This window comes from Drosophila ananassae, chromosome 3L (assembly GCF_017639315.1).
Source record: "Drosophila ananassae strain 14024-0371.13 chromosome 3L, ASM1763931v2, whole genome shotgun sequence".
NCBI classification, from domain to species: Eukaryota; Metazoa; Arthropoda; class Insecta; order Diptera; family Drosophilidae; genus Drosophila; species Drosophila ananassae.
The window spans coordinates 12,534,172-12,547,199 of record NC_057929.1 but is presented as its reverse complement, the minus strand read 5'-3'; the positions used below and the strand labels follow the sequence as shown (position 1 = coordinate 12,547,199).

The 13,028-nt window shown below is 48.2% G+C and overlaps 1 protein-coding gene across 1 annotated transcript; it reads left to right on the top strand.

Moving 5' to 3' along the window:
- Positions 1–11,053: 11,053 nt before the first annotated feature.
- Positions 11,054–12,844, top strand: LOC6494367 (MORN repeat-containing protein 3). The gene is made up of 2 exons (XM_001960414.4): positions 11,054–11,599; positions 11,661–12,844. Exons 1-2 carry the CDS (start codon positions 11,122–11,124, stop codon positions 12,098–12,100), a joined length of 918 nt encoding a protein of 305 aa, XP_001960450.1. The 5' UTR covers positions 11,054–11,121; the 3' UTR covers positions 12,101–12,844.
- Positions 12,845–13,028: the final 184 nt, after the last annotated feature.

Sequence of the window (13,028 nt, the reverse complement as noted above, 5' to 3'; positions counted from 1 at the left end):
TTTAATTGGAGTTTGAAGTGCTTTTATCGGGGAGTGAGAGGAAAAGGAAGGAGTTTCAGGGTCCAAGGAGAAGTGAGAGCCTTCTGGTGATCTTGTGCCCGAGTTCCAAGCCCGGGTAGCCTAGCCCAAGCGAGTACACCCGGCCCAGCCTCAGCCCTTCTAGCCAGTCTCTGCCAAATCATAAATCGATAATTTACAAGGCCCACATTAGCGTTACAGTCGAGAAATGCGTGCCATCCGAGGCATATTTTCCAAATTAAAAAGCGAGCGAAAAGGAAAACAGTTCGTGATGCTGCCGTGCTGCATAATCAGCCTCGCAAGGCATCCACTGCCACAATCGACGTTGCTGCCACGCTTCCAACTCAGCGATGCGCATAAATTAAGTTAACCCCTCTCGGAAAAAAAACGCGACGCGCGTCTGCCTCATTTTTTTGTTCGTCTATTTTTTATATCCACCGTAATGTATTTTGTGATTAACTTTCGCTTTGCATGCTACACAGCGGGCTTTTACCCTTTAGTGCTTCTCAAAGAATTTGTATTCTACTAGTCTATGACATTCGAGAAGCATGAGGAACCTCCTTAAGGATGAAAATTATAAAAAGTATGATCCTTAGTTCATTTTTATTCGATGCTTAAAAACATAATATTAAGCAGTTTAACAAGTTTTTTGGACACTCGAATAAATTCCCCAGAATCACCCTTTTTGCTTCCTGTGTTCCTGTATTTTTTACCCTCACCACAGCAACCCAAATTATTCTGCCCGAGCACATGCTAGAGTACCCACGTTTTTTATAAACCTATGTATACCTATACCCCAGGTCGCAGGATTTTTAACCCTTGCTCAGTTACTTGAATATTCACTTGTCAAATTCAGAGTAGAAAAAACTGTACCAAAAAAATGAGGCATTTGCGTTTTATGAAGAGATGCGGTGCCGACAACTGCTGGGGTAAGTTTGAAACTTGATTTTGGAAATCCCAACAGCAACACAAAGCAACAAAATGCAAATTAAAAGTTGTGGAAACCCCTTTTAAAAAAAATTCAGAAAAGGGTTGTCCCAGCCGCAGGACTTTCAACGTTGTCTAAGTAACGAACAAAAAAAATCACTCTGAGGGGTGCGTTTGTCGTGTGTCCTGCCAGGCACAGTCTCGTTTTTTTAATATTTAATTTTTTTGGTATGCAAATGCCGGCTGCTACAAAAAATTATACCCCATAGACAGATCCGGAATAGGCATTTTCGGCATTTGAAAAGGGTTTCGGTTTCTGTTGACTTGCCTGCAGACTGCAGATTGCAGTTCGTAATTCGTAATTCGTAGTTTTCCTGTCTCTTCAGTTTTTCGTTTAGCATACGGGGATAAGCCCTATTTAGGGGCCGCACACGCAGAGGAGGATCAAGGATGGAATTTGCGCAAAGAATGCGCCTGGCACACGTCCTGCCCTCCGCCGGGCTCTTCCTTGAGAGAGCTCTTTGAAAGCGGCGGAAATTAGTTTTCCTTATAGATTTTTGTTTCCTTTGCTCTGGTCGGGCGTCTCATTTACGCCTATTAGCAATCTGGGCAGCTGGCCGCCAAGGTGAACAAAAAACTCAAAGGCTTGCGGGCTTAGGTCCTGGCCCTGACAGCTGCCCACACCAGCCTCGTTGGCATGTCCTGCGGTGCTGCCTTCGTCTGCTGACCCTTGCCACTTCCAAGCATGTCCTGATCCAAATACCATTTCCAAACAGAACGGTCAATTTGAAAAGAAAGGACACATGTTCAAACAAGTAGTACGCTGGCTGCCTCCGCCCGCCCCCACCGCCTGCCGCCCCATTCATTTGCCCCAATAGTTGGTACAAGAAATCAGATTGCTTCCTTGACATCATATGAGGTAAATATTGAAAACTGGCAAACACACGTGCGCAGCAGGAAGACAAAAGGTCGTGGCTCAGATCCAACAGGACAGACAAATTTCTGGCCGGCAGTAGCAGTTGAAGCACAGAGCCAGCGGAGATTGCTAAGGTACAGGCCGGGTTAAAGGACCTGATAATTCAATTTAAGATTATGCCAGGACTCGATCGAAACACAACAGATGTGTAATTGCTGGCCTGCCTTATCACTTCCTCTGAGTGGAATCTCATCCATGAAAGAGTTACTCCTTCCAACCAGGATGAATAATTCCCAACCGTTTGAACCACTACTCCGTGTCACCGAATACATATTTGTTTCACCTTTTATTGAATCGTGTTCCTTTCTATTTGGTTACCCCCTCCCAAGCACCTCATTCTCGTTGAAAATTTGCTTACACAAGATTTCCATCAAGGATCATTTTTGTTTGCTGACTTTTGGTAATTTTTTCGCATTTTTTTCCCGTAACTTTGTGTTTTCATTAATTTTTTGCAGACGCGTGTCGTCCTTGTAATTGACGGCGACTTTTCATTAGGCAGCCGAGAAAAGAAAGGATGCGCAGTGGTAAGGAAAAAAATTTAAGAGCCACCCTTACCCTTACCCCTACCTCGCCAAATGCTTAAAAAACTGGCTCTGTCAGAGGATTCTCTTTTTTTTAAGTTCTGTGGGTCCTGGCACGCTGCCGGTAGCTTCGACGGAAGTCAGCGTCAGACCCATTTTTTATTCCGCTCTGTTTGTTGCCAGCGGCATCTCCAAAACAAGTTGGGAGATGGAAAAATAAAAAAATCGATGGAGTAATTTCTGATTAAGCCTCAGCCAGAAGGGCTAAGGACGGCGACCTGAAGGATGATTTTTGCCCTCAAGGCGCATGGCTTATGTCTCTATTGCTAGGACTAATTGCCATGGACGAAGCTGTAGTCCTGTAGAAGACGAAGCTTTATGATATGATATATGTATGTAGGTATATGATATATGTTATATATAATATATTTAGTGATCGGCTGGAACACCTAAAAGCCATTGCGCAAATGGACACTCAACCCTTGAGATCGGATGCTCCTTTTAAATATAAAATTACACTATCAACATTAAGTTTAATACCCGCAAGTGCGGATGGGTGGTGGCGCGGATTTGGTGGGCTGGGAAGTTGACGGCGTCAGCGACGGATTCGGCAAGTTTCTGGCAACCGTTTTAAGTGTCAACCCACGCTGCCGAAAGTGGCTGGCAGGGTTGGCGTTGCGGTGGGGGAATTGAAAAAAATGTGCCACCCTCACGGAGGCCGAGGGAAAATTCTATAGCTATTAAAAAATGTAAAAGCGAAAACAACGAAAATCGCGCGTGTAAAGCAAGAGTAGAGAATTTGAATAGCGCCCACGCCGGCGCTGGCGCTGGCGTTAACGTTGGCGTTGGCTGCGCTGCCAGCGGCGACGTCAGCGTTGAAGGATAATGTGGAAAATTGTGTTTTTCTCCTTGTGGGCGACTCTCCCCGCTCGAAGCTACTTCTTCTATGCAGGCAGCTCATTTGCAAAGGGTGAATACTCTTAGCGCAGATGGAGGGCAGGAAGGACGAAAGTATCTGGAAAGCGGCTAGCCCAGATCCATCGAATTAATCACTGGGGGAGCGGGACTCGACTACCCGATATCCAGGGGCTATTTTCGCCATAGAAATCCAGAGCGAATACGGATTTAAATGCGTCGAAGGGGGCTCTGCGACCCCCCAGACGTCGAAAATTCATCTCCAAGCAGCTCTGAGACAGACACGCTCTCATATGCCAGTTCAATTTCCTCATCAAACATGCTTTTAATTTTAAGAGCGCACGTCGAGGACATACCCACGCTCGTCCCCCGCCCTACCCGCCCTGCCCCACTGCCAGGCGCTGCGGAAGCCCTTTCGGTTGGAGTCTCATTTGGAAAGCTTCTCCAAGAAAGGGGTTGGAGTTCGTTACCACCGATGCTGATCGATATTTTAATTTTATTTTTTCGCAATTTTTTTTCCATTTCATTTTCTCCCTGGCTCAATGCGTTTCCTCAGCTTTGCCTTTTGGCTTGGCTTTCTTTTTATCTCATTTGGCGCTTTGATTTCCCTGCCAAGGATGCGATGATGTAGCTGGATTCGTAGCAGTGTTGGTCTGTGAGAGGATGGGAAGTACGTACGAGTGTGCCTTTGTTCATTTGCATTCGCCTCGGTTTCATTACGATTTCTAATATGTATATATCCCACTCCCTCTACATACGTACTGTCTCCGTATACTTTTCCCCCGGCGTTTTCTTTGTGAAGGCACTCTTATTACGGTCGGCAGACTATCCTGGTTCGAGGCAACTCTTTTTATTCGAATCCTTGGAACGCCAACTCGGATGGCCTCTGGCTTTGGAGACGAGATGCAATTAATCTCCGGGATTTTTCCTCGCACATCATACGAATGGGACATGTATTGGAACTGCCGTAAACTTGGGGGACAGTGAAAAGCTTTTAGTTTTGATATACGAGTATAAAAACTACCAAAACAATTACTCCAATTACCGCAGTTATAAAAATTTAAAAGCCGCGCCATCAAAACAGCAGCCCCAAAACCTGAGGAAATAAAACAATGTTTGTTTTGCGAAATCAACGTGGACTGGGGGAATGGCGGCGGAAAGCACATAGGTATGTTGACATCCTGCACGGCCCCAGGAACCAGGGTTCCATGGCGAATAAAAATGTCATAAAATTTGAAAAGCAGCCGACAGACTGACAAGCTCAGGGGGGTGCGGGCGCAAGTGAGGACGAGGCGACACATATTCCTTTGGAGAGCAAGGAATTGCAATTCCCCCGGCCTACGGCCTATGCTGCCTGCTATGGGGTGCCAGTCGGACTGCTCCCGGAGCAGTCTCTTCCTGTAATGCAATTAGATGAGTGCCCGTGGATTCGACGACGCGCGGATGAATTTTGTTAATGTGTTTCCCCAGTACCTGCAAACGCATATGAATATTTTATAGTTCATAATGCGGGACATGTTTTCGCTATCCCAACTAGGCCTGTTTGTGCCGTGCAAACAAATAAACAAATTTTCCAAATTGAGTATGAAATGATTTCGAATTACATCAGCATTAGGTGGATACTATGCAGTTTGGGGAAAGGGAGTCTTGCCCCCACATTTGATGGAAGAAGCTCTTAAAGTCTCAACACAGAGCCACTGCTTATTCCGGCGTGTGGCAGGACGTGAATGTATCCCGAGCCTGATTCGGCACCATATCCTTCTCCTCCCAGCACAAGCATAAATAAATCTAACTGTGAAGGAGAACTGCGGGCAGGATGGGGAAGGATGCTCGAAGTTTGACCAATGGAAATTTGTTGATTTTGGTGGCGTTGAGGTTTCCTAGCCGGCCGAAGATAAATGGCATTGGAATTAATTAAGTTGTTAATTTCCCATTAAGCACTATGGACGGTGCACGTAAGGAGTCCAGACAATACAAACATGTGGGAGTCTTGGGCGGGCGGCGAAGGTCCTTCTGACAGCACTTGACAAAATTATGTGCCCAGCGGCCACATTTAACCTTTCAGCGTGCCGCAGAAGGAACAAGAGAACACAAACAACGGCTCCGGCCCCGAGGCAGTCCTCCTCCCGACCTCGCCTTCGCCTTCGCCATAAGCCCGACCTGACTGCCAACTGACTGCCCCTCCCCCGCACATATGCGTATGTGTTGCCACAAAAGCAGCACGCGCTGACGTTTAGTGCTGGTTTCCCGGCTTACTCCACATGTGCATGTGTGTCACATTTGCATAAGAAATCTCGCACCAACGCATTACCAACCGAGTGCCCTTCGCCCTCAATCGGCGGGTACACGCTTCACCCCCGAGCGAGAAAGGATTCGCATGACCTCACCCCAATCACATGTGCCCTTCAGTCCCCTTGCCGCTCCCCACTTTCCCTCTGACTCGGATCCCAGCCTAATAGAGCGTAATAAATGTCATGTTTCGCCAGGATCAGGCTGAGCTACTCCTTTCTGCGTCCTGAATCGCGATTGTTGTGGCCGATGAAAAGGGTCATAACACTCGTTCGAAGAAGCGGAACCCCTCGGCATTATCAATTTGTCCTAAGAAGTGAGCTGTTTATTCGACAATGGCGGAGGTCCTGTGCAGTGATTTGAGATGAAATCTGGATGATTGCAGTTAACCGGCTTCTTAGAGGCAGTGCTGCTGGGAGAAGGGAGTGGCATGAGTTTGGACTACTAATTAGGCGAAATGTAATGAATGACTGGGGACAACGCAAGAAATATGACCAATTCCTGCTCCTGCAGAACGCCATGAGTCATCTACTTTCCCGGCTCCGAGTGCCCGAGTGGAACTCCCCCACCCCTGCCCACAGCCGCCATTAAAAGCTTACAAATTGTAACTTATATCCACGCACAAAAATATAAGGTCCTGGGAGGACGAGAAACCTTTGTTTTTATCATTTTCCAATGCCCTTACTGCCCTTGCGCTGCTCGAGGCCCGCTTTTTCCTTCCACTGATACCCATCCAGTCACCTCCTTCATTACGGCCGCCGTGGATGTTGGCGGCACCGCCACTTCTGGCCTACGTGCTCTTTGCTTAATTTTAAACACCCCCTCATTTGCATAAATGAATTATTTTCAACCCCAAAGAAGCATCAACAAAAAATTAAGATTGGAATACGGGGAAGGCAGGAAAATGAAAATGAAAACGAAAATGAGAAACAAGTGAAAGGCGAGCCGAAAAATTGCTGTGCATGCGCAAATTTTTCAAGTGCAGAGCGACCAGATAGAGAAAGGCGCGGGAAAGGACTGAGGCTTCAGCACTGGTTGGGGCTGGGGATGGGGGCTGGGGCTGGGCCGGAGAAGGTCGAACGGGGCTGAATGGCACTTAAAAGTAAGCTTAATGGGCAACTGGCCACGTCAAGAGTTTCGCCCATAAAAAGCCCAAAGAAAAACAAAAATTCCGATTCCGATAAATGCGTCCGCTCCGACTCCGGCTCGGTGGTGGCAAGCTGATAACCGTTAAACGCAAACAATTAAAAATGACAGTTAGAAGGAAGCAGCCTACACAAAGGACATAAAACTGCTTGAAGACCAGGTGTATACGAGGTCCCCTCCAGCTCCTTCTCGTTCTCCTTCTCCTGGCATGAAATGACACAATTTCAATTTCAGTTTCAATTCTCGGCTGGGGCGGGGAATCATATTCCTATTCTCTCCTCGGAAAGGCAACACCAGAGTGCAACTGCCGTGCAACACCGTCCCGTACGAGACCTCTTCATGATTGACCTGCGCCCTATCTCCGCACCCCGGCACCCCCGCCTGGCTACCCGCTCTGCAGTAGCCAGGCCAACAGTATTCCCTGTTTTTTTCCTGCAACTCTCCCGTTTTTTCTTACTTTTTGTTTTTTGCAGTATTTATTTGTTTAGCAGCCAAATGTCAAGCGGGCGTTGGTTTTAGTTTTCCCATCCGCTCCATTGTGATCCTTTGAACCGCTATTGCAATTCCTCCGGGTCCGCTCAAGAGTTAAGGCCATTGTCGGAGGGAGGGTGTGTTGCACAAATCCGCCAGGTCTCTTTCTATAATGCCCTAAATGAGCGTAAAATATTAGGCAAGATTGGGCTGAGCAGCGCATTGGATGAGGTCCTCAAAGGTACCTGAGTGTCCACCCCGGCCTCTAATCAATCATTTTGGGTTTGTCTTCCATCAGACAATTGAAATCCGTCTATTCTTTAATAGCTTGATCCCTTCTGCAAAGGTCCAAAGGAAGATCTAATGGATTCCTAAACTACTTTGCTCCCAACCACGTGAAGGAATGAAGGAAGTGTTCAGTTCCGATGTCAGGGGCGAGTTAACTTGGCAATTTGTAAGATTCTTAGTAGCTCAAGAAATCAACTGACCCAATTGCGAGGTCTTCTGGCAGCTGGATTGCGCCTATCGCTCAGCCCATCATCTATAGTTTTGCATGACAAATGTCATAGGTCGACGGCGTTGAATCGACACTCGGAGCAAGTAATTGCGGGGGCGCAAGCAGGTGTCCCGCCTCCCTTTGGCTTGCAGCCGCTGCAATTTGAGTCCCATTACGGATTAGAGTTTACAGTTGCTCGAGGAAAGGTCACAGCACGCACCTACAGATATGTAATTGCGATCGGCAGCCCCTGAGCAGAAGTGATTATTCCAGCACCACGCTGCGCGCTGGGAGTCCTGTTCAGGTTCCTCTCGCCCTACCTCTCCCCCATCCCAACAAGATCGAGGCACAACTTTTTCGTTTCTGGTTTGGAAAAAATTCCTTTTGAAAAACAAACTCCCATCAAAGAGGCTCACGAACAACTCAAAAGCCAAGACAAGTGGGCAAAGCAGAATGAAAACTTGTAAGTCCTTTTCCGACAGCTGCTCTGGCTACCAGGCGATGTTTATATGGGAGGCGGCTAGAACTCGACGAGAAAGTTCATTAAAATTATGCCCTTTTCTAATTTTTGAATTGGTGGCCAGGACAGGACGGGAAAAACGGGGAGGAGAGCAGGAGGACCGAGTGCCCGATAGGCACTTGTCCCGGCTTCCTCTTCCTTTGCTTTTGACAATAATCACTGGACTGTTAATTTGTTTCGAGCGAGGAATTCGGTGGCCCTCGCTTTCTGTTTTCTTTTCCAGTTGAAGAAACTTTGGCGCATGCAAATCAAATGAAATCAAAGTTTTCCGAAGCCAAGAAGCCAAGAAAACTCTGCGCCCGAACTTTGCCGAAATCGACAATGACCGATGTTGGTAGGCGGGGGTGGGAGGGACTTCCCGCACCCTCACCCACCCCTGTTCAGAGAGAAAGGGTTAACCCTGAGCTCTACCCTCATTGGCTGCCGGCCGGCTGCCCAGTGGGCAGGGTTCTCCAGTCCGGAAAGGGTTAAACTGAAACAAAGGGCGGTAGTGGAGGTGGAGAATCCTTCGGCCATTGGAAAGAGCTGCGAAGCACCACTCATTACTCCGTACTTTTCATGGCCCTCACCCCCGGACTCTCATCGCCAGGCATCCTACAGATACATAGTACTTTCTGGGCTTCGCTTATGCTTCGAATGATGCCTGCCCGGGAAACAACCCCATCGGCGAGCAGACGTCGCGACACGGTAAAATATGCAAATTTTTTCATTACAGAAGGCATTCTCTCCTTATGAGCATACGCGAACAGAGATCGGCGTCGCCAGTGCTGACTCTGATTGCTGAAATCCGACTTGGCGTAGCGTCCTGTGAGGGTACCCAGAGTGCGACCAGCTCGGGGCGCCCTGTTCGGTACAATTGCTGTTGTTTCGCCAAGAATCCGTCGCAGCGCGGCATTGTGTGTTGTTGTAATCAGCACCCCGCCACCCAGCCACCCAGCGGGCTCAACCCACGTCCTGGCCATATTGAGCACCCCCATCACTTAATTTTTAACAAATGCTGTTGTGGGTAGCGTCGATGCGCGCACCGTCTTCTGAGAGAAAGTTTCGCGCTGCTTTTCAAGGGTTGTCTCGGGGGCAAGTAATTTATGGCACCCGTGTGTACTGCTTTCTGGCTCTAACCGAGCGCCAACACCGAGCTCTGCCCCTTGCCCTGTCCCTGCTAATCTGACATGAGCTTAATGAGAAAAATCTGCAATTTTCGTCCTTCCCGTGCGTGTCGCATTTTGTCCTCATCTTCGCATGTGTGCGCTTTACAATTATTTCAACTTGCAAGGGTTGGGGCTGTTGGGTTTAGATTGACAGTGAAGCTCTGAGTCTTTGGGGTTCCGGTTGCAAAGTTGGGGGACTAAACATTATTAGAGATATTATGTAGATATTATACTGATTTCAGAAACCACACAATTCGAAATACAGGGGCCCAAAATCAATGAAGATGGGATACAACGCCTGAATTTCTGAGTACTCACTTCGGGCAGAGCAATTAAAATTTTCCATTTCATTCAACCGAAAACGAAAAAAGTTTTCACCATTCTGAGTTGTGTGTTTTTCTTTTCCGTCGTTGATTTGTTTATTTGAAGTTTATCAAAACAAGAGGATGGATGAGAAGAGGAGAAGTGAAAATAAAACGAGAAATTCTCCCTAGATGTGGTTAGCCCAAGGAGTATCCCCCAACTTTGAGCCCCCGGCCATGGCGCCGTTCATTTACACTGAATTAAGTTTATCATAAACATGGCAACCAGTCCCCGCCCAGCCCCCGAAAGTAGGCCGTCGAAAGGAAGAAAAATTAAAGCTCCTGTCACTTGCAATTGCTTCACCCGCAGGCAGATATCCGCTTCACCAGCACCCCAACTGCAAAAATTAGCAACCTGATTGGCTGACCTCCAATGCTGGCCAGCAGAGCAGGAGGCTCGTTCCCGGAATATTAATAGTCGGCAGTTTAATAGCCTCGATTAATTGCCATCAGTGCTTCCCAAGCGAAATTGCAACATTGTGCCATGAAATTGAAGCGGCGGAATCGAAATTAACATAACCAAAGGGATGCCAGTTTGAGACAAGCAGGAAGTCGAAAAAATCCAGGGGTACCTCGGCAAATAACGACACCCCTCATTTTTTGCAGCTGCACTTTATGCAAAACAGCTTACCCGGAATTCCTGGGAGGGCACGGACAGTGTTCGCTGGGGTGGTTGCAAGGACCAGACTCAGATCCCAGGCTAGGCTCTAACAATCAAAGTCCACAGTTAAGCGGTCAAGTTGTACAACCGTTGAACCAAAAGGCTTCATAGGAAGGAGCTGTGGGAAGTGGGGATTACCCCTGCGAGGAAGCACTTTACAAGGCAAACGAGGTTTCTTATTCTGTTCACAACAGCTACATCCACTTTCCGGTGGGATTTCGCACTTTTTGCATAATTCAAATGACAAGCACATGGCATAAAGGTGACCCAATCAGTGTCCACTCCTCACGGGTAGAGCGGTTCACCTTTCCACCTCCCTCATGTGTTATGATGACTTATATTTATCCTTGATTCCCACACAATGGCTAACCCCAAAACTTTCAAGTGTGTCAATGACATTCTTCCCAGTCCCGGCCCCTGCCACTGCCCAGAGCCACGCTTTCACGCATGTATGAGTTGGGCTGAGCCCATTATTTGCATTTGTATAGGTGGGTCGTGTTTGGAAAAGGTCCTCTTATCAAAGGATCAGATTATCGAAAAACATTCCGCCCGAAGCAGCCCCCCTTCTCTACGAAGTAGGCCCCAAATAATCAATTTTGCAATTGTCACGCCAGACCACAACACACAATAGAGCAGCCCAGAAACGTTCAAGTTAAATTTTTGTTGAGAGCATGGCAACCTGTTTGGAGCGTTACTTCTGTCCCAATAAGCCCGTCTGCAGCACAGGGAGACGGGCCACCTTCTACTATCCTGGCGGAGGCACCTACTCCGGGTACTGGCTGTGCAACAAGCTTCATGGGTGGGGCGTGAAGAAGACCGCGAAGCGGACCACGGCCGACTTCGCGGGCAAGAAGGTGCCGGACGGCCAGCTCGTCTATGAGGGACACTGGGTGCAGAACAAGCGGCAGGGAGTCGGGTCGATGCTGCGCAAGCGGGGCACCAACGTCCAGCTGATATACGCCGGACAGTGGTACGACGATATGAAGTGCGGCGAGGGGAAGCAGTTCTACCCAGATGGGTGCGTGTACTTCGGGAAGTGGCTGAGGAACAGGCGCCACGGTCTCGGCATCCAGTGGTACAAGGACGGCAGCATTTATGTGGGCGAGTGGGAGACTGACTTCCGACACGGCCTTGGCGTCATGTTCTATGGTTCGTAGTAGAGGGAGCTATAAGGGCGCTTTACTTCCTAACCGACTATTCCCACATATAGCTAATGGCAACCGCTACGAGGGCCACTTCGCACGTGGCTACAAGAACGGGGAGGGCGTGTTCTACCACATGCACACTGGGCAGATCCAGAAGGGGATGTGGGAGAACGATAATGTGAAGACCTCGGTGATGCAGGATGAGCGAACCATCCGAGTCAATGATGCCGTCACCCCCTATCCGATTCCGCGCAACTACCTCAAGTACCCCAATGAGATAATGCGGGAGCTCTTCCAGAGGTACAAGGTCTTCGGCGAGAAGCAGCATCGCCGGTTCAATGACAAGCTCAGCCTCAACTTTATCCACCACAACCGGCAGTACGCGTCCTTCGAAGATCGGGACGCCACGCCGACCATTGTTGACCTGTATCCTGACGTCAAGTTCTCCTGCACCTGCGACTGCGAGAAAATCGCCAGGCACGAGACTACTGTTAGTCAGATATAGCCTTTAAGTAACTAATTACGGGAGCTGAAGCTTGCTGCACCCGGACTCGCTAGTGGTCGCCGGCAAGCGTCTTACAGATGTCATATACAAGTTGGCTATTAATATAAATTTTTTATCAATTATTAAGATTCTATTTGCTTGACGTGCTCTCAGCTCTCGGCTCCACCGCCATTTTCAAAGTGAAAAACAGGGCTACTTTAGAACTTTAAGCCGACAGAGCGAGGCTTTCTCTAATGGCCGCTAAAATACCTGCGTATCTCCGTCGCCCCTGCCACAGCATGACACGGACTTGCCACGCCCAACACGGACCACCCTCGAGCCCCGAGCCAACCCCAAAAAGGACACCCACGTTTTCTACTTAATGATAAAAGAAAGGACATTAGCGAGCCTCGACGCATCTCCACGTTTCGAGCGCCTTTCAAGTGAAAAGCAAAGAATTAAAAAAAATTAACAAAAAGGTCGGAGAAGAAAAGCGGTGGAAAAAAGGAAGCAGCAAAAATGGGGACGAGCACAATGAAAGAAAAGAAAAAGATTTGGAGCCACCTCCCAGCATCCCCCCAGCCGCCATTCCGCTCCAGCTTCGGCTCCTTCCAGCTTTCCATTTATCAAGCTCCTTTTATTTTGGTGCGCGGGCGTAGTTAAAAATTAATAAATGAAATTAATGCCGGCGACACTTCGCGAGGCACTGGCCAGTGCGGAAGTTGAAGATGTTGCCAAGGTTTTCCTTTGACTTCCCTCTGTTTACATCAAAAACATTTTCATTTGAAATATTAAGCGCCTAAAAGTCGATAATGCTTTTTCCTTGCCAGTGACAGCTGCGTCGCATGAATTTAATTAGAGCAGCCGAGTTTCACCGGGGAGGCAACACTTTTTTCCCGGCCACCAGCCTCGGTCCAAGTCCATGCAACGCAATTAACTGCCCAGTCCC

Bases quoted from the DNA above. Each gene is read 5' to 3' on its own strand.
- LOC6494367 (XM_001960414.4), top strand. From the start codon at position 11,122: ATGGCAACCTGTTTGGAGCGTTACTTCTGTCCCAATAAGCCCGTCTGC. The intron at 11,600-11,660 runs GTTCGTAGTAGA...TCCCACATATAG, and splicing joins CCTTGGCGTCATGTTCTATG to CTAATGGCAACCGCTACGAG.